The sequence below is a fragment of the Typopeltis vanoorti genome, chromosome 13 (assembly GCF_054136105.1).
Source record: "Typopeltis vanoorti isolate ZY-2024b chromosome 13, IOZ_Tvanoo_1.0, whole genome shotgun sequence".
Lineage (NCBI taxonomy): Eukaryota > Metazoa > Arthropoda > Arachnida > Uropygi > Thelyphonidae > Typopeltis > Typopeltis vanoorti.
Genome location: NC_143561.1, coordinates 37135264 through 37158588, shown reverse-complemented (window position 1 = coordinate 37158588; position 23325 = coordinate 37135264). Strand labels below are relative to the sequence as shown.

Sequence of the window (23325 nt, the reverse complement as noted above, 5' to 3'; positions counted from 1 at the left end):
AAAACAACCAATCATTTGAAAAAAAAAAAAAAAAAAGAACCATATCAAAAAAAAAAAAAAAAAAACCGCATTGAGAGATGGGAAATAATCGATCGCTGGCGGATATATTAGTCGGGATAAGACAGTTTGAGCTTACACTCACCACCGTGGGAATAAAAACATAGTATGACCCCAATGTGAAGGAATTAACGGACTACCAAATGGACAGAAAATCTAAGGGAACAAAAGTCAAATAGCTTTTCAGGTTATTTACAGAAATTCATTCTTTCAAGCTTGTGTATGTGTGTTGGGCTGTGATGTGAATATATGCTTTAATTCAACTAATTTTGGAATATCTTTGTGCATTAAGAAGAGTCATTCTGGAAAGACTGTAAGTAAATTTAAATTATCATTAGAATTTCTAGACTACATACAAAAGTTCTCGGTAACCAAAGAAACTCCAGAAGTGTGTGAAAAAAAAACAAAAAAACATGGCCATGAGTGAAGGAAAAACGAAATGCCCTAGTAACCTATAATGAAAGTCAACTGCACTTCAGATCTTGTGTTTGGGTGTTTTGTGCTGTGAATATATGTTTAAAATCAGCAATTTGGAATATTCAGAAAACCTCAATATTTCCAAGATGTTCCATTCTGGTAAGATATGTAAGTAATATCTGTGAAATAAATGTGTCAACTTAAAAGAACAAACAGTGTCGTTGATGTGTAATGCATATTTAAGTAAGATCACTTTTGAAATCACAGTGAATTCACAGACGATTTGTTTATTTATTGAACTTTAAGATCTTAATTTTAGACAAATCAAAATATTCGGATGAATTATGAATAAAATATAAATATAGCATAAAATATGTCTGAGCTATGGAAAAAAGGTGTATGTTTGAGGGACACCAGCATATAATTATATTATTCAGAAAAGGCTAAACGCTGCCGCCATTAGACTCTACTATACTCTAAGAATTCCCATAGTCTTTAGAATATGAATATAGAATAAAGTATGTATGAGCTATGGAAAAAAAATGTGTGTGCTTGAGGGACACCAGCATATAATTAAATTATTCAGAAAATCTTAAATGCTGCCACCATATCGACTCTACTCTAAGAATTCGCAGTCTTTAGAATATGAATATAGAATAAAATATGTATGAGCTATGGAAAAAAAAGTGTGTGTTTGAGGGACACCAGCATATAATTAAATTATTCAGAAAACTCTACTATACATTAAAAATTCCCATAGTCTTTTAACAGGAAAAAAATACCCCAAACTGTATTGGAAAATTAGTACAGCCATCTATAGACAACCAAAGACAAAACATGACGGATGTGTGTCATCCTGGGAAAATTCCAAGATATCCTATCTCAAAAACATCGCCCACAATTCCATAGGCAAACCAAAACACCATGTGATATCACAGAGACATGTTTCCCAGAAATTTCCAAACACATAACGTCATGATATCTTATCTCTAAATATCACCTACAATCCTATACGCGAACCCAACACACCACGTGATCTCCCTGACAGAGGGGGGGGGGGCGCAGAGAAATTCCAAACATTATCTTATCACTATCCATCACCCATAATTCCATACACAAACCATTTACTTATCTACAACTCATAACAATACACATCCAAGACACTAACATCGCTACCCTGCATTCACCCTACCACTATTTTGTTCATAGTATCCCACCAATCACGACACGAATCCTTATCCACTAATATCTTCCTTTTCCATTCAAAACAATAACGTCACTTATTTACAACTAACAAATGGCGTCACTTATCTACATCTGATAATAACAAACATTCACGACACGATTCCATATTTTATCTTGATCAAAGTGTCCCACCAATCATGACAGAAATCCTTATCTCTAATTATCACCCATCATTCCATACGCGAATAAAACAAACGTGTCGTCACACACACACAGATGGTCCCCAGAAAAATTCTTAACATTCCAAACTCATGACATCACACACACAATGATGTCATCATCTCAACAACCAATCACGTCACGATTCCTTATCTTATCTTGATCTTGTCAGAAGTGACCAGACTACTACTGACAACCAAAAAGAAAGAGTTTAGCAATACAGCAAGTTTCACTCTTATCAACTAAAAAAGAAACTATGGGTACAGTGGAAGAATACCAACAGCAGACAGATGAGTAACGCAAAAATGTCTCGTTTGCCGAATCCTGTTTCCAATAATTTCATACTGATTGGAGAGCTTCACATGTCTGACAAAGTAGCCCGATGTCGCCCCATCATAATGAAGAGAAGATGAGCAACATCTGAATGCTATCACACCCATGTTACCACCACGTGTATTCCTCCATACTCTCAGCTTATCCCACTGGCAACCCCTACTTCCAAGAAAGATAATGGTGTCTTAACACCTGGTGCCCCTCTTTCAGAAATCGTTCCAAGAAGAGGATGGTTACTTAAAATATTTTTGCTGTTTTACTCAATAACCATCTTAACTCATTCGAGCTCAGATAAGGTAGAACGAGCCACTCGTGAAAGAGATTCACCGCACACCAATCTGAAGGAACTTCGGGATGAGATCGAGTCTGCATAGCCAGCGTTCTTGAGGAATGCTTTCCGCACCCTCCGGGAAACGATGCCCAACAAGATGAGGCTGTTCTGAAAGAAACGGAGACTACTTGCTTACCCAATTAAGTCGTCAGGCACTCACTGTATATTAGCCTTTTAACAGAAATGAATAACATATCCATGATTGATTACTCAAGGTTTCAGTGAGGCAAAAGGTGAAACTATAGTGTTTTCTGCTAATATATATAAGGAATATGGCAGTACAGTCATACCCCGAAGTTACGCGGTAGGTGGGACCAACAAAAAAAGCGCGTAAGTCGAATTCGTGTAACTCGGATATAATTTTGCACACAAACATACAAAATATTAGTTAATTGGGACCAAAGGTTTACAAAAACACTTATATTTTTTAAGAAATATAATCATAATTGTAGTTTTTCGTACATAAAAAAAAGAAAGTTATTTCGATGTCAATGGTTTCATAAAATCGTTCCTCGTTAGAATCTATGTCCTCCAAAATCTGTAAAGCTTTCTTTTATGATTGTTCTTACTGTGGATTCCTGTAGATCAAACTTCTTTGCTAGCTCACAAATTTTCCTTCCGCCTTCAAAATCCTTAGTAATGTTAAGTTTTGTTTCGAAAGTCAATGTTTTTCTTTTCTTGCTAGCTGTAGGAGAATCGGACTTGCTTCCTTTGGACGACATTATTATTTTTTGTGATAAAATTTTTATCAAGAACATAATATTAAACAATCGCAAGGTTTGTAGACTATAAAAATCGTGTATGAATGGAGACCGCGCGAAACACGTCAGTGCTTGTTCACAGCATGTGCGAATTTGGCAAATGCGGCTGGCGCTGTAAAGATACGACTAGTGGTGAGGCATGAAGTGGAATGGGAATACGTACATATATGAAACCGCGTAACTCCGGATTCGCCTAAGTCAGGGTATGACTGTACTTGGTTTTTACGAAGTGCGTCGAGTGGCCAGATTTACGACCGAAGCAACTTAGGCTACAAAGGACAGTATATTATGTCTGTTAACTGCGAATGTTCGCCGGCTGATATCTGACTGTCTTGCGAGAGGAAAAACCTTATCTCCGTATGAAATTGGATAACTCACCTTCAGCTTAAAAGACCTTTATACAAGGATTTTTCCTAGACAAAATTCGTTTTGTGTAATATAATTCATTAGTATGCTGGCAATCCATTTATGTCCACAGTCATGCAATTTTTTTATATACAGGTAAAAATGTAGTTCGCTCTTAGCTTTTGGACACCAGTGCATAATCCTTATATGAATGGTGTAAAAATAAGCAGAACTAGTATAAATGTAAAAACATTTACAATATCGCAAATGGTATGTCGATATAAGAAAACACGATATTCATAAATAATATGCGAGTTTGTACCTATCATTTAACAACTTTTCAATACTTGGATTTATATTTTGATGTTGACAGCAGAATCAAATATCCAAATAATCGTTATTTAACAGAAACATATAGCCGTTTTAAATATAACTCATGAGAGAAAGAAATAAACATACGCTAGATATAATTAGAACCGATTTTACGCATGAAGCCATAGGATAAGATCCCGCACTTCTAATTAATCAAGTTTCTGATAAAAAGTTTTCCAGAAAAAAAAGGGAAGACTTATTTGTCTGGGAGAAGGAGAGAGATGAGTGCAATGAAACAGCTACACTAGAGTACTTTCACTTCTTTATACAGAAAATGGTGTGTTTATACCGAACCAAATAATCACGTGGGATGCGCAACTACAAACATGTTCCAAAATATGGTGTCTGAATAGCTTCGTGCGCCAACGAAAATGTTGCCACGGGTCAGAAATAGATAGCCAGGCTGTACCTTACTCGAGATGACCAATTCTATAGACTAGCTGATAGGAATATGATTTTATTAACTCGAAAGTAACAGACTATTAGATCTAATACAGAGGAGCATTTCTGGATAAACACACATCGTCAATTTTCACCTGTTTAATATTCACAAATGAATCGGAACTCTGTAACAAGGGCTATGCCATTAGATGCGCATTTTTGTTAAAAGTGACGGGCACAATTGCTGATCACGGCTTTTAAAAAATAGTGCTGAACTACAAACAACTAACATAAGTAAGAAAAAAAATGTAATTCCTTAAAATAAGCACTTATGGAGAGGGGGAAAAAAGGAATACATTCTCCTGCTAGTACTCAATTAGGTAAAATATCTATACTTCAGATGGGCGTTATTGGGTAATATCCAATAAACCGATATTATGCTTAACGCACTTCTTGCGAAGTTTTCAAGTTAGGAGGAAGAAGAAAGAAACTTTCGTCTCGAAAGGTTGTTGACATCCAATCTATAAAGTACATACTGGGTATAAAGCGATTGAAATTGGATTTGCAAACTAAAATAATGAAATACGGGGAATTTGAATATTCTTTAAGCAAAACGAGCAGAAAATAACTTCTTTATATATATATTTCATTTATTTCACTTATTATTATTAAGTGGCTCCTGGCAATGAAGGTTTTTTTGTAAATCTATAGCTCCTTAGTACGGTGGGTCGGCTAAGGATTTTTTTCCCTATTTTATTAATTTTATATATTTTCTGTATTTTTTTTTTTTACACACTCCAGAAACTCCAGATACCAAATATACAACTTTTTCAAGCCAGTTCAGGTCTCCAATAAGCCGGCGGTGGTCGCACACGGGGCGATGAAATTCGATCCCGCAACCTGTTGTTGGGTGGAGAGCGAATACGATAACCACTCGGTAAACTAGGCTGGCAAAACTTATTTTGACCACAATTTATTCACTAAATTTAATTAGAAATTTCTGATAAAGCACCCAAGTACTTGCGTTCTAAAATTCCTCACACCCCTCATAATTGCAGGATCCCACATTCCAATTTAAGAGATAGAGAGACCATGACTATACTTTTACTGTTTTACTGGCGAACTCTAACTGTTCATTCAGTAACGTGCATTGAAACTTTTACAAAGATGAGCAGGAAGGAATCCCATTACTCGAGGTGTTCAACGGAACCATTACCGGAAGTCCGTGCAGAACTAGACGAAACAGCATTCCATAATGGCAGTGGAAAGATACGTCCATTTATCCGGTACCTTAGAAAGGAGACATCGCGATAAGATGAAGCCAGTTGTATATCGATTAACAGCATCAGGTAAAATTATTTTTACTCCCACATTGTCTGGCGTTCTATTTGTCATGTGTTTGTGCTACGAAAATTACAATTCATATTCAACATTCATAAAAAAAAAAAAAAAATTAAATAGTAGAATATTCTAACTTTTCCTAAGTTGCGCAACGGGCATCTTTGGTATCAAAGTGAGGAATAACAGTGGAAAGCAATGACAACACGTTTACTGTGGAGGCGTATTTTTCTCTAAAAGGACCAACTGTACGTTTAATTTGGTATTTAATGGAAATAGTATTCGACTTTTTCCCCTCCTCGAAAAACACGTAAGCGTGATAAACAATCTAATGAGTTCTTTGGGGAACGTTAGGTGTGATACACAAATATCCTCTGATCTTCAAACGGACTCCATTTTCCTGTGGGAGGCAAAACATCTCGATACGAGTAAGCACAAAACATACATAACGCAAAACAGACTAGTTTTCCATATAAAATAGTATGAAACTAGAAAGAAGGCAATGTCCACTAGGGAATGGTATACATTATGATATGTTATAAATTCATAGGAATGCTTTGCCGTCCAATTTTAAGAATAATAGTAAAGAAAATATAAATATTTCAGCATGTAATTTTCTCCCATGATATCACAGCGGAAATGCAAAAAATAAATAACGTCTGTAATGCACTCTCCGAAACGCACTTAAATAGTAAATCAATAGGATGCCTATCTCTTTTCAAGACTTGAGTTCGAATTTCCTCGAGAAAGTGAGAAACGTTTTCGACTAAAGCCCTGAAAGACCCCTTTGATGATTCGTCCCTTTTATAACTAACAATTATGCCACTCTCTTAATAATAATAATAATTAAGCGATCTTACTCTCTAATAAGTGAAATTTAATTACACTAAATTTATTATTAAGTTCACGACAACAACTGTACATGTTAACACTCAGGCAATCTGCTACTTGTATGGTTTTATTTTTATTTTTTCAATGCTTTCCATTTAATTGAAATAGATCGAGGAATGAATAATGTATAAGGTATTTGCAAATAGCATTCTGTTGCTTCTGCTATTTCTTCATTCAAGATTTTTTACATCTAGTTTTATTATTTATAATTTTTTGAAACACGTAACTTCGTATGCCAGGTATTTAATTCCATGTTTAATATTATTCCATTTTTAGTCAATAACCCACTAATGATCTGCACACATACAACTTGAATATGCGAATAACTGATACGTAAAGAAATAAAGTTCAGAAATTTGATATATGATTTTTTAAATGGAAATTATTTGTTTTTGTTATTAAAAATGCACACTTCTGTTTTAGAATTAAGCTTTTTGGTAAGAAAATCGTTAACTTGGGTTGCGAAATGCAAGGAGATGGTATATTGCGTTCGTCCTTCGATTTTCACCAAAATGCCAAGACAGTAAAAAGGTGTGCAAAACTAGAATTTTCAATTCCTTTCTCATATTTACCTTGATGGAACTTTGAAAGAACCGGAAATAAGATTTACGTATAGAAGAATGGGAATGCGAGAAAAAGAAACGCACAAGGTTATAGTGATACACATTGCTGGTTATGTCTTTCACGTTGCCCAAATGAAGGGCATCAGTGCTTAAATGACAGAATGGAATTTAGGTCAGCAAGAAAATAAAAGCACCAGAAATTATTTTCGCAATAAAAACAGCACAAAAAGTTCCAGATATACCAAGAATGGTAGAAATTATAGCAGTTTTTGATATGAAAGGACATTACGGCGCATCGGCTGAGCCATTTTCATCTATCTACTAAACATTTCACTAGAAATGAGCGACTACGAAAACATTGCATCCGCGAGCCATTAAAATAGTGTCCACAGTATTTTTACCAAACGAAATATCAAAACCGTTACAAGCGGAAATAGAAAATATATATTGAAAATACGCTGGCGGTTGGATGGAATTCCATTTACGATCATTACAAGGAAACAAACAAACAAAAATAATTTTTCTAAAAAGAAACGTCATTTTTGCTATATAAATATAAAAGGTTATCATGAAAATAGTCCGACCATCAGGTCGGAATCAGAAAAATTCAATAGAATCAACGACAATTCATATTTATACCAAAGAATACGGGCTTTCCAAACCATTTAAATTGAGACCATTAAGAACATTATGAACTCGTTTAAACCAATGAAAGGAATGCATAGCATGCACCAAAGTACTATTCGAGGTTTGTGAGAACATGTTTTTCCCCGTAGTTTTCCCACCCCTTTCCTCAGTGGGAGGAAAGCAGTGGGAAATTACATAAAATATAGCCATTAAATGAATCTGTATTTGCAAGAGAACTAATTTTGAAGTGTAGATCATTTTTAATGTTTATACTCGAAATATATATACGCGTATACAGAGAAAGATCTGTATTTCGTATAAAGGGACTAAGGTCAATGCACCAGGGGTGTTACAGAGACCCGCTAACTGAAGCGGAGCCGATCGCCAACGCCAAGAGGATGTTATCAACATTTATGTGAACCTTACTCACGAAAGGTTGTAAACCCATGGCACATTAGTATTGGTAGCATAGTAAGCTAAGGGTCTGATAATCTGGAAATACTGTTCTAAAGATAAAACACGGAACTTTTTCAAGCCACCTTGGGCCTCCCCCATTGCGAGACCACTACACGTTTATTAGTGGGCGATGAAAATCATTTATCACCTACAGAATATTCACAAAACATCCATGCCCGCAGTGGGATTGAAATCCATAAACCAACGCCGACAATTGAATAATAAATAAGTATTTTAAAGCCTCAGTTAATGAAATATCCATATGCACGAAGACAGGGTAAAAATAGATGCAGAATTATTTCCACTGGGTTAGAATCCAGCTGCCGATCAATTCTGAAGAATTATTAACGCATAATTAAAAAAAATACGTCGAATAAAATATTTCTTCTACCTACAAAGAAATTTTGTACACCATTAAGCACAAGTGTTTAAAAGTGGGTGAATGACTGTATTTCCTCTAACAAACTCCAAGAATTCCATAATTATCTCGTCAAGAATTTGCCTGTAGTTCAGACGCTGCCTTAAGCTTAATCTTATGATAGAAAAACAACAAGAGATACTAAATTCCACCACAAATATTTCGGCAAGTAAAATTACAAAAAACACGAGTCATGCTTTCTAATATTTTATAAAGTTAGATTCGCATCATTAACAAAATTACTTCGTGCTTAAACATTTCGAGGCGGACTGTTAAAAAATGCAGTCATCTTAAATATACAACCATTAAGTAGCTTAAAACCGAAAGAGATCCTGATCTTTAAAAGACTGATAGCTGTAATTTCATATTATTATAATTAACACCACTCTATTAGTATTCTAAAATTACGTATATAATTTACGTTCTATACTATTTTTTTTTTTTTTTGTATATAAAAACGAAATTGTCATAATCTCCTACACCCAGAGTGCAATTTTTTGACAATATTACGATAATATTTTGGCTGATTGTGTGCGATCGGTCCTCTTGCTCAGCGTTAGCGATAAAAAGTTATTACACTATCGAAAGATAAAAGATGTCCAATCGTCAACGTCGTTTTTGTGGAAATCAACTAGGTCAACAATGAAAATTGAGTGTTGCGGCAGTAATCCGGAGTTTGGCCAAAATCAAGAGATCAGGTTTGGATATCTGCAAGTCATGGGTACATATTGGGTTAGTGACAATAGACCACTTTCCCATTGTGATATAAAGGAAAAGGACAAATCGTATCTAAATTACGTACGATAATTACGCCTCTGGATACATGGAATTTAAATAAAATTTAGGACACTCCCAAGAAGGTTTAATTAATTTTTAATGGACAATAATTTGAACTGATATTAATAATTTCGCACTGGTTATGAGTATTCAGGATCTATAATAAAACTTGTCCAGTTTCATTCGGAACATTCGTTTAGGCAAAATTAAGAAAAACAAAATATATATGCATGTGATTTTTACAAAATTAACACTACTCAATATCTCTTTGAATTAGCATGTCTCTCGCAAACATAAGTCTGGCGAATAGAAATATCAACAATCGAAAATCCTCACTTGGCAGAATGCATGGAGAGCAGCAGTAAGCCCTAGATTGAAGACTGTTTGATAAAACACTTTTTTCCTTATTATAATGCCATTCATATTGGCAAAATAATTTGAAATGATAATAGCATTTTCCTTTCCGTCTTTCTTTTTGGGCTATAAAGCTGACCGTTTTTATTCACGAAACGACAATTCCTCCCTGGATTGAAAAAAAAAAAAAAATTAATGCAATTTATTCTTTGGGATTGCTATTAAAATTTCTCGAGTCGTTTCTGGATTGTTTTATTAGTAAAATTAGGAAACACAATTGTCTTACAACACACATGCTATAAATGCTAAATTTTATTGTGATATATGAATAATGTCACTATACAAGATATATGATTACGAATCACTGCTGTTTTTTTTTTTTTTTACCACACAAGATCATTTTGAAAAACTATCAACGTTCAGGGCTTCGAAATGCTGCAGATCTTCAAAGTGATCTTGTGTGGTAAAAGTTATGAAATGTATGCAAAATAGATTAAATCTTTTCAGTACGCGTGGTCAATGATTCGCCTTTCCTGACATGCCATTTCGTCCCCCACACGTATTATGATAAAATATATGATAAAATTAAAATAAATAAATAAAAGAAAACTTCGGAAAGATTAAAACACCCTCATTACCTATCCAACTTTATATCACAAATGTCTCTTTAGTCACGTCGATGCCTAATGCTTAGTAAAAGTGAATGTAACAACATGTCGTTTAGACAATGATGTTCACTAACGTGCTTTGAATAAAATACTATTTGGAGACAACCGAAGAAGGGGAAAAAAAAGAAGCTACTAATCATGATGAAGGGAAATGTGTAAACAAGACATCCCCGTCTTAGCGTGTTTTATATCATAAGAAACGTGTTCCGCTGAGGGTTGTTAATACCCCGTATCGGCAGGTGCTTTCCTGCAGCTACAAGAAGAGGGGGATTATCCAGTCAACACACATTCATAAGAAAGAGCCTATCGTGAATGATATATGGCCATCTGACGATGTTGGGACGCATATTAGACAGTAGCAAAGTAAGCAGGCGGGATTTTGCGATCTAACGGAGCGGCAAACTAAGCCTTGCGAGTAACTTGCGCATTTATCACAGTTCTTCTCATGAAAGCGAACTCTGTCCAACTGAAGATTATTCCCAATGATCTCAGCTGAGTCCACTTACTTTGAAAGGAGTGTTTTAATAGGCAGAGTCTCAGTAGGTGTCTTCGAACAGCTACTGCAGCATCAGCTGGTATTTGGAATGGCTTTAATTATAAAGATTTTTTCACTCAATACAATCATTTCTCTCCCTCCCACTCCTTTTTGTCGCAGACTATTCATAGCCTTTTTTTTTTTTTTTTTTTTGAAAGTGGCTTTTAGGGATGGGGATAAAAACGGTAAGATCAATAATGTCTGAGCAGGCAATATTAGAAGCTCAATGAGTTTACATACAGCATTTCACTTTTATCTTTAGGACCCTTTTATAAACACGAAAGCCTTGTACTTTGGAAATTATTCCGAATAAAAAAAAAAAAAGCACGATAAGAACTTTAATACCTCAATTTTTTTTTCGGAATTATAGATGGCAGCATAAAAAGACTTTGCTTACATATAAAAATAAATTCAACCCATCTAATTATACAAAACATGGCACTTGGCTCTAGGAGCTCATTTCTAACTTCTCAACTGTGGATTACTTAAAGGAAATCAATAATCCACATTACAGAAGCGAGCTCAGATCGAGGGCCAAGTGATTTTATTGTAAAATTGGGGTAGTATTTACCTCATAAATAAGAACAGAGTATCTTTAAAAAGGGCAGCCATCTATAATTAGAAAAAAGATGTAGTGAAGGTCTTATCATAAAATGCCCTGTTTTGTTTGCGGTACAATTTTTAATGGACGATTTTTATGCCAATAAATGATAAGAAAAGATAATAAAAGTAAGATTCCATTTGTAACTTCTTGCCGTATCATTTCCAGTGAACGTGTTCGAATTTTATTTGGATTCGTTTTATACCAAATAAGGTTATCATTGCGTGGTCCAAATGCTTCGCAAACGGCAACTGCGATAACAAACATTTATAAAACAAGGACATAAACATAGAGGGAAGAGCCAAATACAGATAAACTTCGTCAGTTAAAAGTTGATTATCTTGTGTTAGAGAACTAAATGAAAGAATCACGGTACGTTCTTAATTATTTCTAGTGGGATTTTGCCATCAACAAATTCTTTCACCGAAACCAAGCATGCATTTTCTAGGTTCAACTACGAAACAGTTGATGTTACGAAAAGGGATCTGTATTGAATAGAAAGTTAAATGAGTCTGTTATATCTCAGTCCCAGTGGTTACCAAATATGTATATAAGAGTTTAGAACAATGTTACTTCTAAGGCGATTCTTGCACTACTGATTATGACTCATGAATATCATCAATATAATGCAAATCGAGGATCATATACTTACCTATTCATTATAATACAGATCGGCTGTCGAGCTGTTGACAAATAGGACAATATATTATTGCAGTCAGTTCAACGAGTGATCTTGAAGAGTTGGGCGAAAATTTTTATACTAAACGTTTTGGATTTTACTGTCACTAGCAGTCATGATATGTTTTTGATTGCAGATTTTCAGTGAAATTTGAAAAGAAACAGAATTTATTTAGTGAACTAAACAAACCCGGATCAACAAAGTGACATGAATCATATTTATTGCTGGTGTTTAGTGACCAGAATGATTTCAACTCCGATTTGCTTTGATATATTAGCAGTAGATGGCATTATATATCGATTCCACACACGAGAAATCGCAGAACCTGTGTCACTAGTGCCATATGTGGACAGGAGGTTGAGAGAGAAAAAAACCTATTTTGTTAAATCATTTTTAATATGAGGAGATTGTAGTAACCATTAGAAAAATTTGGTGACGAAGACTATTCCAAAGAACAAGCAGTGGCATTAATAAGAAGATAAGTTTGATGGATTTGTGTTATCATAGACTTCTTGGAAAGCGGAGGGGTGATATGTCAGTTCATTTGTCAGATAAAGGTCGGAATGAGTCCGTAAAAGAGTTAGAATTACAAATTAGAAATTTGTAATTTTCGGTCATTCTAAGCTTGAGCTGATGTGGGGGGGGGTCTATACAAAATTAGTAATCTGGCTAGGAAAATTCACATTTTGAAACGAAAGGAACACAGCGTTTTTTGAACATTGAGGAAGCCATGAACGTGATGTTTGTGTCTAAAGGCGAGATGTAAATATCATCTAGGAAGAAAGACATTTATCCATAGGGAAAGAGAACATTTATTTTTCGCGCGGAAATAACACAGCACTGTATTCTGACAGCATTGAAGGTGACTAAGTTGTGCTCACCGCATGAATAAATAATATAGCACGAATATCAACGATCAGTTATAGATTTTGAAACTGGAGATGTTCGAGCACTGCAAGGTTCGTCAAATGAGTTAGGAAAAACGGTACACGTTATCGTCAATAAAAACGTGAACAGGCGAATTTGAAATTAGTGAAAAGTTTGGTGGCAAACATCTAAAATCAAGGTTCTTTAAATAAGTAGGAAGTCACCCAAATGTTTAGGATGACTGCAGGTTTCTCCAGACCTTTCTATGTATGCCCAGAGATGGCTATGAGATGACTATAGATTTGGACCTGCGGAAACTATAATAGTGGTCGCTGATTAACAGGTTCTTGTCAAATATTCTGGAATGTGAATATACAAGCAATGTGAATTTTTCTAACAGAAAGCTAGAACTTATTCCTCACGCAGGAACCATTTTTGAAACTCTCACAATTGAACAGAAACGCATTTAGCATCGTATGACACTGACATTTTGGTGCGAGGTTTACTCTTAATTTTTCTAAGATGTAGATCAAAAATCCCAGTTTCTTCCTGGAGAAAAAATAAATAAATAAAATACTTTTGACAAGAAATGCTACTAATATATGTTACTCCTTTTCATATCTTTCTCATTCTAGCTCAGCAAAAGGTTTTTCTAGTTGACGTCTAGAATCAAACTTATTAGGTTTTTCTGCGATATGGTGTAATTACCTAAGGCACCTACAATTTTTGATTATAAATAATTCCGATAATCACGTGGCCTGGACGGTTTACGTCAGAAAAAGTTTAGCTGACACAAAATAAAGCATGATGAGCACCAAAATAAATTTGTCATATCATATACAGAGCATAAAATATCGTGGTTCATATATTTGAATAAGATCATAAAGTTTATTATTATTATTATTTGTATGGGTACTCCATTCGAGTCAAAAGACTCATCGTTGGAGACCCACACTATCCATTAACACAATACCTATCATAAATCTTAAACTTATTCACTGCTGGGGAGTTCATAACCACCTCTAGCAATCCATTCCACTCATTCACTACTCTCCAAGTAAAGAACCTAGTCCACATTTCCCATGTATTGAAAATTTTCTTTTGTGTCAGTTTTATAGAATCCCTTAAGTAACTTATAAGTTTCTATCATGTCCCCTCTCCTCCGCCTATTAGCTAAACTTTACAACCCGCACACCTTCACTCTATCCTCACAGAAGATTCCTCAGACTGGTCACTCTCTCTGAATCTTCTCTAACAACTCCCCTAGAAACCAAAATAAATTTGTCATATCATATACAGAGCATAAAATATCGTGGTTCATATATTTGAATAAGATCATAAAGTTTATTATTATTATTATTTGTACGGGTACTCCATTCGAGTCAAAAGACTCATCGTTGGAGACCCACACTATCCATTAACACAATACCTATCATAAATCTTAAACTTATTCACTGTTGGGGAGTTCATAACCACCTCTGGCAATCCATTCCACTCATTCACTACTCTCCAAGTAAAGAACCTAGTCCACATTTCCCATGTATTGAAAATTTTCTTTTGTGTCAGTTTTATAGAATCCCTTAAGTAACTTATAAGTTTCTATCATGTCCCCTCTCCTCCAGCTATTAGCTAAACTTTACAACCCGCACACCTTCACTCTATCCTCACAGAAGATTCCTCAGACTGGTCACTCTCTCTGAATCTTCTCTAACAACTCCCCTAGAAACGCAGGTGACCAAATTTGTGCAAATAGTCAACATGTGGCCTTATAAAAAGAAATAATAATCTCCCTATCTTCAACATCCAAGTAACCTTCTGAGCTATTTTTCCAACTCTTGCAATATGTCCTCTGAATTTCAAATCACCTCCAGATCTCCACCCTCATCAATTTCCTGTAATCTACTACCACAAATATGATACGAAGTATGCAATCCTTTCATCCCCAAGTGGCTCAATCTTACATTTTTTCAACATTCAATTGACAATCACTGTCCTTTGCCCATCCTGCCAATTCATATAGATCATCCGGCAGGATATTTCCATCACCTTTATCAACTATTGCTCCCCAGTTTTGCATTATTGGCAAACAACTGAATATCCCTCCTCAAATATTCCGCTATATTATTAACGTACAAATTAAAGAGCAGTGGTCCTAGTACAAAGCCCTAGAGTATTCTCAGTTACCCTCATTCGTCTTGATTCCACTCTACAATAATACCACCCGCTGATGTCTGTCTGTCAGCCACCCCTTATCCATGCCACCAGCCCCACATCTATTCCCATTTGCTCCAACTTATGTAATAATTTTCCGTGCAGTAGTCTGTCAAATTTCTTTGCAAAATCCAGCAGTATGGCAGTGTAGCCATTTCCTCTATCGTCTTATTATAAAATGTGAATAAATTATTGAGGCGGGACCTCCCCTTTTACAAAACCATGCTGCTTCCTACAGAATATCATATTCTTATCCACTCATTTCTGAATTTTACTTTTAACCAAATTTTCCAATACTTGAACCGCCACTCTAAAGATACTAATTGAGCTTTAATTTGCTACTTCAGTCTTGGAGCCACCTTTATGTAATGAAGGCATCTTGTCCTCTTTCCATACCCTTGGAATCTTGTCCAGTTTAAGATTATTTATTTATTATTGTTGTTGTTGTATTTAAGTTTTGCTGACTGATCTGGAAAAGGCGCAATCAAAACCACGCAAGACACATGAAAATCAGCAATACAAAATTGGGCAATTTTTGTGGGCAATGCCTACAAAGTCACCTCGGTCGGAAACGATTGAAAGGGAAAATCAGATCAGATCTTGAGATGACAAATTAGGGGAAAGGCGAAAATATGTAATCAATATTAGAAAAGAATATGATATTGTTAGCACTAAAGAATCTGTGAGCAGAACAAATCTAAAGCGATAGATAGCATGATCATCTAAACTGAACTGGAGAATAAGGTTTAGCAAAGCAGGTGTTTCATTCTAGAAAGGTAAGCAAAAAAAGACCCCGGAAGACAACTATGGTCTACATGGATTGATATTGGATTAGTATGCCTCAGAAGACTGAAATATTGATTTGATGATCGACTACTCAGACTTATGTGCTGGTTTGAACTCATTATTGAGTTTAATGGAATACACGCAGCACAATATTAAAACTGCAAAAACCCACATACAAAGTGAGGAAATTAGACGGAAAACCTAAAGTTCTATGAGGGCGCCCTCTATGGGCACTGTTGGCTGTATTAGACAGGAGGCCTACGAATTAGTGTTTCCCAAATTTTTTCAAGTTTAATACCATATATTTATTAAGATCAGGTCGGTTTTTAATTTGCTGCTGATTCTAAAAAGAAGTCTTTCAAATTTGTATTTTTTGTGATGAAAGAGCAATTTTGTCCGTTTGATTCTGTGCAAAGTATCCAAGACAAAACATAGATTTGATGATATTAGAGCCTTGACGTTAATTTGGGAGGAAACTGTCAATATGAAGCTGGTAGAAATGCAAACATAGTCATGCTCATCATCAGTATCTTTACAGCCTTTGAGGATGCATATTATTTTGATGCTGAATAATTTCTAATGACAAAGAGAACCACGTATTGTGGAAGTAATTTTATGTTGGCGATAGAATAGATTCTAAATATAACGAGAACTATAAGTACAGCTGGCGTGTACATATATATATATATATATATATTTATAAAAATAAATTTAACTGACTAGAACCCGAGAAAGTATAACAAAAACCTTTAATACATCACAACTAGTTTCATCGGTGATCCGACTTCTTCAGGTGAGAAATAAAAACATAAGACATAAAATAACACGGTAAAAAATGAACTTTACAGCTTAATAAAAAGCAGAATAATAACAGTCATATTTGAATAGGTGACCGCGTGCTACCGTTGGCATGAGTAGAATGTGTGCGACAGCTAATTTTTGAGCGCCAGTACTGGATTACTGCGCTATGGGAATCGGGTAAATTGTAGCTAAGATTATTGTTTAAATGTGAAGGGTCCAGAACTATTTCTTTTGATTCGATGATTCTTCTTTCGAATTCATCCTTGCAAATATATAAATTAGTAGTGCGTTCCCAATCAACTTGATGTGGCTGTTCTTCAAGGTTAGAGTTTGCCGAGAAAAGGACATGACTGGAAAGGGCGCTCGCTCGTGCTCTACTGTAGGAGATGTCACGTCTATGTTCCTCAAGACGAAGTGAAACAGATTTGTCTGTCTGGCCAAAATATATATATATATATATATACATATATATACACAGGGTGGCCCATAAGTTAGGAAAGGGTTTAATAACTTTTTGTAATGTATTAATTATTATTATTTTTTTGTTATAATGAAATACAACACCTGGAGAATTTTTTAATTAATTATGGGTTATTCATATTTTTAACCCCTCGTGACTCGGCCATCCTACATTACAGAGGGGTGGGGGGTAAGAGATTATAATTCATAGAAGATGAATTGCAAATGATAATACCGCACATTTCATAATAAAAAATGTTTGAAACTTTTTAAAAATATTTAAAAAATAAAATTTCCAAAGGATGTTAAATTGAAAACGAAGTCCACAACTTTCTTCTCCAAAATTTCTAAATGACTTTCAACACAGAAAAGAAAAGGCAAAAAGATAATTCTAACAGCACTTCTAAGGCGAAAGCCATTACAACGAAAGGTCTCTTTTGTTACTGTGTAATTACTCGCACGTATTCATAGTAATGGATAAGATAAGAAAAAGGAGAGGGTACGTTTACATAAAGAGATGGTGGACTTTTTTTTCCATGTACAAAAGACTTATTTATAAAAATTCCTCGAATTGTGCATTCCATAAGTCCAGGTAGATACGTTAAGGTGTAAGCGCAGTCGTCGTTCGCAACTCTTATCTCAAATTTACATAATAAACATTCAAATAAAGCTTACGGCGTCAGTATATTTTATCAACGGAGACGCTGTTGTGTCAGTCTGTAGCCTAGCCTGAGCTTGGGAAATAGGGGTAGACTGCATCTCTTTAAATTTCGTGTTCTGAATTGCTAATGAATTTCGACGCATTATATGCAGAGAGAGAATGTCGCCGAGGATGTTCGAAAATGGGCAGATGACCGATGTTTGTTGCATTCCAATTCACAGAGAAGAAACAGGAATCCCAAATTAACTTGTTTCGAGAATAAGTGATATGCGAATTAAGAGAGTATAAACGACACTGGAGAAGGGGGAGGGAAGAGATCAGAATCGCATTATTCCAAAACTTCGTTAATGGTAAAACAGGCATTAGTATTTTTATTTTTTTTTTTTTTCAAATCCTTGAAATGGATTTTAGCAATGGCGCATTAGGAACTCATCGCAATTCCAGATGGGTATACAGTTTCATCCTTATCTGTTCTTATCATCCTCTTGCGATGAGAGGTTCCATTTCGCTTGTTCGTAAGAATTCCGCACGAGATGTGAATCCGAGGGGGACCCAAAATATACATTCAGATTTTCCCCTTTTCGATAGATAAACTCTACAATAGCCTTAGCACTGCAGCTCGTAGATACGAGGAGCTGCCACGACGAACGAGAAATTTTAAATTTAAGGAGGAAGTTTTATGTATGCAGCCTTTCGGGGTCGTAAATTTCGTCGTTTAAAATGCACGGAAGCCATGTCGATCAACCTACCTAAGAAGATTTGGCAGCTGAAACAATAATTCGGTTTTACACACGCACAACGCCGGACTAGTAAATCAGCTCCGTACCTTTCTCCATATCGTATCTCTTACACCATAAATCTAGACATTTGCGGAATTCTCGTGTGGCCGGCTTTAACATCATCACTTAGGCGGGGTTAGTAGGCAGACAAATGATCCCTGTCCTAACAGCAGTCCGCGGAACGCTATGTTGTCTGCTAACCATAGAAGAAAAAGGGGGGGGGAGCATACAGATCATTAATGTTACAGTGCTCTCCCTGCAGCCATTATCTGAACACAACGTCAATAACTAGTATTTTTTTTTTTCTTTCCTGTGTCCTCATTCCTTCTGAGGCAAGAGGAGAGAGACTTGTGTCTGGCTACTAGACTCTTATCGTACCCATAAATCCGCCATTACAATGAGCTAGTGACTGCCTTGTTAGATATCTGACCTAGAGCACGGGCTTAGGAATTCTCAATCACGGCCCTTAGAAAACTGCCTTTAATTTTCTTTCCGATAACCAACCCCTTTACCGAGGATCTTTCAGACTGGTGGAATTAAATGAACGTAATCAGCAAGCTTCGCCGCAGTTTTCCACGATTAATGGTTTTTAACTTTGCCAGACTGACAGCTGCACAAAACAACGTGAGGAAGGAGAAAACAATATCTGCTGAACACAATTGGAAAACTCGAAGTATCTGTACAAAGGAAAATGCCAGGAAGTAATTGCTGTTGCCGTGGCAAATAGTTGGAATCTTCATGAAATGAAGGCTGCAGGAGCTAAACAACATGCTATTGTTTAGTGTTATCGAAAAGTGACAGGAGTGTGGACATTGGAGATCCAATTACTTGTCTGGCTAGTTAGATGATCTACTGATTAGATGCCTAGCACAACCACCCAGCTATCCCCTCGAGAGAAAAAAAAAAAAGAAAAAAAAACGATCTTCAGATTACAAGACCAGATTGCTATCATAAATTATAATGCATGGCATTGATAACTGCTACGATAACCATCTGAACTTATCGATTGTAGTGGCCTACACAGAATGAAACAAATGGAATATATCTACGTTTTATCCACGTCTTATGATAGGAAATAACTCTTCATTATCTACACAGATCAAACAGGCATTATACTTAACTTAAAACAGATGTTACATTTCACATTATGGAAAAGAAACTTCATTGCTATTAATAACGCTACAGATTCTAAACGAAAGATAAATATATTTCATACTATTCAGGTTTTAGTGTCTGGGAAATCTCAAAATCAACAGTCGAAATGTTTCGGTTGAAAAGCATATTCAGAAATCTTTGACTAATGCTGAGGTTGCGATATGCCATGAATATTTACAAGACCGAACTCCAAGTAAGCTTACTCGGAATGTATACAGTCCCGGATCGCAAATGCATAAGTTCGTGAATGTTAGCGCTTTCTCTCTCTCTCTACAACTTTTTTTTACTGAAAACATGAAAATGGGAAGCGGGAAAAAAAATTAAAGCGAAGCTCCACGTGGAATAGCGAAGAAACGTGCAGAATGTATTATTAAATAAAATTGTAGGACTTGCACAGATTATAGTTTGATTTTTAGTTAAGTCCAATTACACAAATTGTGTTCGCTTCGCAGAATACCAATGGGAAAATAAATATTAGCCTCGCTTCCAAATCTCGTTCATAATGAAAACACACATAGAATATTCAATTCAGAGATGTAGAAGGAATTAGAACAGTCCATCATTAAAAGATCATGCAAGTCCGGAAATGGTAGTATTGATTCGATGTCCTAGCAGTTTACCCGAAATGTCCACTCGATTATAAGAGCGTGCAGAGAACAATATATGAACCATTAGCAAACAATTTAAGGATAACGAGAGAAAGAAACCTGCTAAAAAAACAAAATATGCATTGTTTTCAGAAATCTAGCAATACTGCTACCGCCGTATTAAATCTACGACTTAGCTACAAGGTTCGAAAAACAAAACTATTTCATTTAATGACGTATTGTAGCTCGCTCCAGAGTAAAGAGATGAAAATAAATACTATTTGAACACTAAAAGGAAGGATTTCACCGAGTAAATTGCAGTTCAGTTGACTAAAGGTATTACGGTCATTCCCAGAACAATATTCAAGTCATTTGAATATAGTCCTGGAATAGCACTAGTCAGAAATAGCTGGAGAGTCATTTCTAATAGGAATGTTATAGAAAAGACTAATGCCTTTGGAATGTCAATCCCAGAAGATCAATGTTGTCATGGTATTATTTATGATAAAACAGAATCGGACAAGGCCAAGGTGAGGAAATATGTCCGTAAATTGCGCATGTTCTGCTGAATTTGTCTATTTGTTGTGAAATTGTGAATTTCAAAGAGAAAGACTCTGCCATCTCCATATCAAAGTGGTAATGGATCCAAATAAGTATCTCGTGAGGTAACTCAAGTATTTACCTCATTTAACTAGGCCTCCAGCAAAAAAAAAGAACATTTTCATTTGATTATTTTGGCCAGAGCGAACATGGTGCTACACTCTCTCGGGCAAAGTTTCCTAGGTATGGTGCTGATCTTGTCTTAAAGATAAAAATCTTACAAAAAATAGTTGAGCAAATTCCACCACCGATAACACAAGCAAAAATCAATGCAGACCGACCAAGAATATGCTGGAAACACGATACAAAGTTGGTTTTATTACTACTTGCAGCTCTTGCTACCATGTTGAAAATGCTTAACCCATATAAAACTTCACTGTATGGTTTTGTTGGTGAGATTTGTATAAATTTTTGGTAACAATTTAATTTTGAAATTTTTATCAGTTTACCATTAACTCATGGCTGAGGTAAATAGATCAAACCACTTTGGCAGCAAGAATTGAAATATCTGGCGCAGACTTACACTATGAAATGAAAGGCTTCACTTTTTTTTTTAAATTAGGAAACAATGTTAGTTTGATCAACAAATGGAACTTTGCATGGGAGAGGGAGGAGAGGAATAGCGCACTACAACCCTACCATGTTGCAAATTATTGGAAATTTCAGACGAAGCTGATTTATTTATTTTTATCCGATATCAGGGAGGGATGTGCACTTCGTCCTTTTTAAGCTTTAAAACAAGTGGTTAACACCTTCGTGGATAATTTTATTCGGTCACACTGATTATAGAATTCTATATATACTCGTAGAATAGCCCATTATATCTGATTCGTAGCACCACCGAAGTAAGAATTCTCATATTTCTCATATCCATTTATAAATTATGTGGAAAATAGCACAAAAGAAATGGACTGGATGTTAAGGTGAATATATTACCTATCAAATTGCATTTGTTCACCATGGTACCTCAACTTGGAAACGCGTCTAAAATGTTCCTTGGGTGTTTGATGGAATTCAAACTAACTTTCCACCGAAAGGGTATGCATCGTCCTTCCACAGCATAAAGCTATGCAATAAGTAAATGCAATAATTACAAAAAAGAAAGCAATATTATGAGATATTTTAAAAACTGACTACTGTTTTCGCATAGAAAATATTTATAGTCACAAGTTGGCCCGCGCTTATATTTATCTTCCCTGGTTTGAACAGAGACAGCAAACTAAAATTTAAAGCAGAAATCATTTTATTTCAAAACTTCAATATCAAATTACTTTCATATGAAAATATAAGTAACTACGAAAGGCCTTTCTTAACAAGGAGATCCGATATTCCCGAGCATCTTTATCATGCTTCTGGAGAAAAAACAATGGCTGGTATAAAGGAGATATTCATGAACACTGAAACAATGATATTCGAAAAACGAGGATGAAGAAACAAATAAAGGTGAGTGGACATGAATTGGAAGAGTTTTAAGTACCCTAAAATTTCGACTGTTGGATAACAAAAGCTAAGATAAACAAAGCTGAGAGTGCTAGAGTAACGCGTATCCACAAGCGCTCTCTATGGATGTGAGGCATGGATAATGATCACAGACTCTGTGAACGAATATTGGTATTTGAAGGACCTGCTAAAGGAAGGTTCTGCGAATTGCAAGGATGCAAAATGTAAATAGAAAGAGAAACTAATACAGGAAAAAATTAGAGGGACCCTTAACCTTTTTGGATACATTTGCAGGACAGATAATAGCAGATATAAGGAAAAATAAGAAACCAAATAATTATTTAAGCAATTATTAAACCCAATAAAACATTTAACTTTTATTAAGTTACATTTTATAAAATGTAACCTAATAAATGTACAAATTTAGAATGAACTTGACAGTTGTGCCATCAGCATATTTGATCCTTACCAGACGGAAGTTATAACTTAAGGAGTTGCATTTATATATATATATATCAAAACGATTTGTCTTTTAATTTAAAGGAGATAAGCAATTAGGCAAAAATATCCCAAGAAACGACAAAATACAATCTAATCTTATTATTATAGAAAAGTATATGAAGATACTCACCTGGTCACTATCATGAGTTATCCAGCCATCGTGGCTCTGG

At 35.3% G+C, this 23325-nt stretch overlaps 1 protein-coding gene across 10 annotated transcripts in view; it reads right to left on the bottom strand.

Annotated features, from left to right (window-relative positions):
- LOC150100053 (MAGUK scaffold protein DLG1-like) overlaps nt 1–23325 on the bottom strand; it is a 741341-nt gene that overhangs the window by 278840 nt on the left and 439176 nt on the right. For all 10 annotated transcript variants that reach the window (XR_016549250.1, XM_090402768.1, XM_090402765.1 and 7 more), the window contains one exon: nt 23286–23321. Coding sequence is in view for 9 of the 10 variants with exons in the window: in XM_090402768.1 (XP_090258894.1) it covers nt 23286–23321 (36 nt within the window). In the remaining variant the exon portion in view is untranslated. The remainder of the gene's footprint in view (nt 1–23285; nt 23322–23325) is intronic.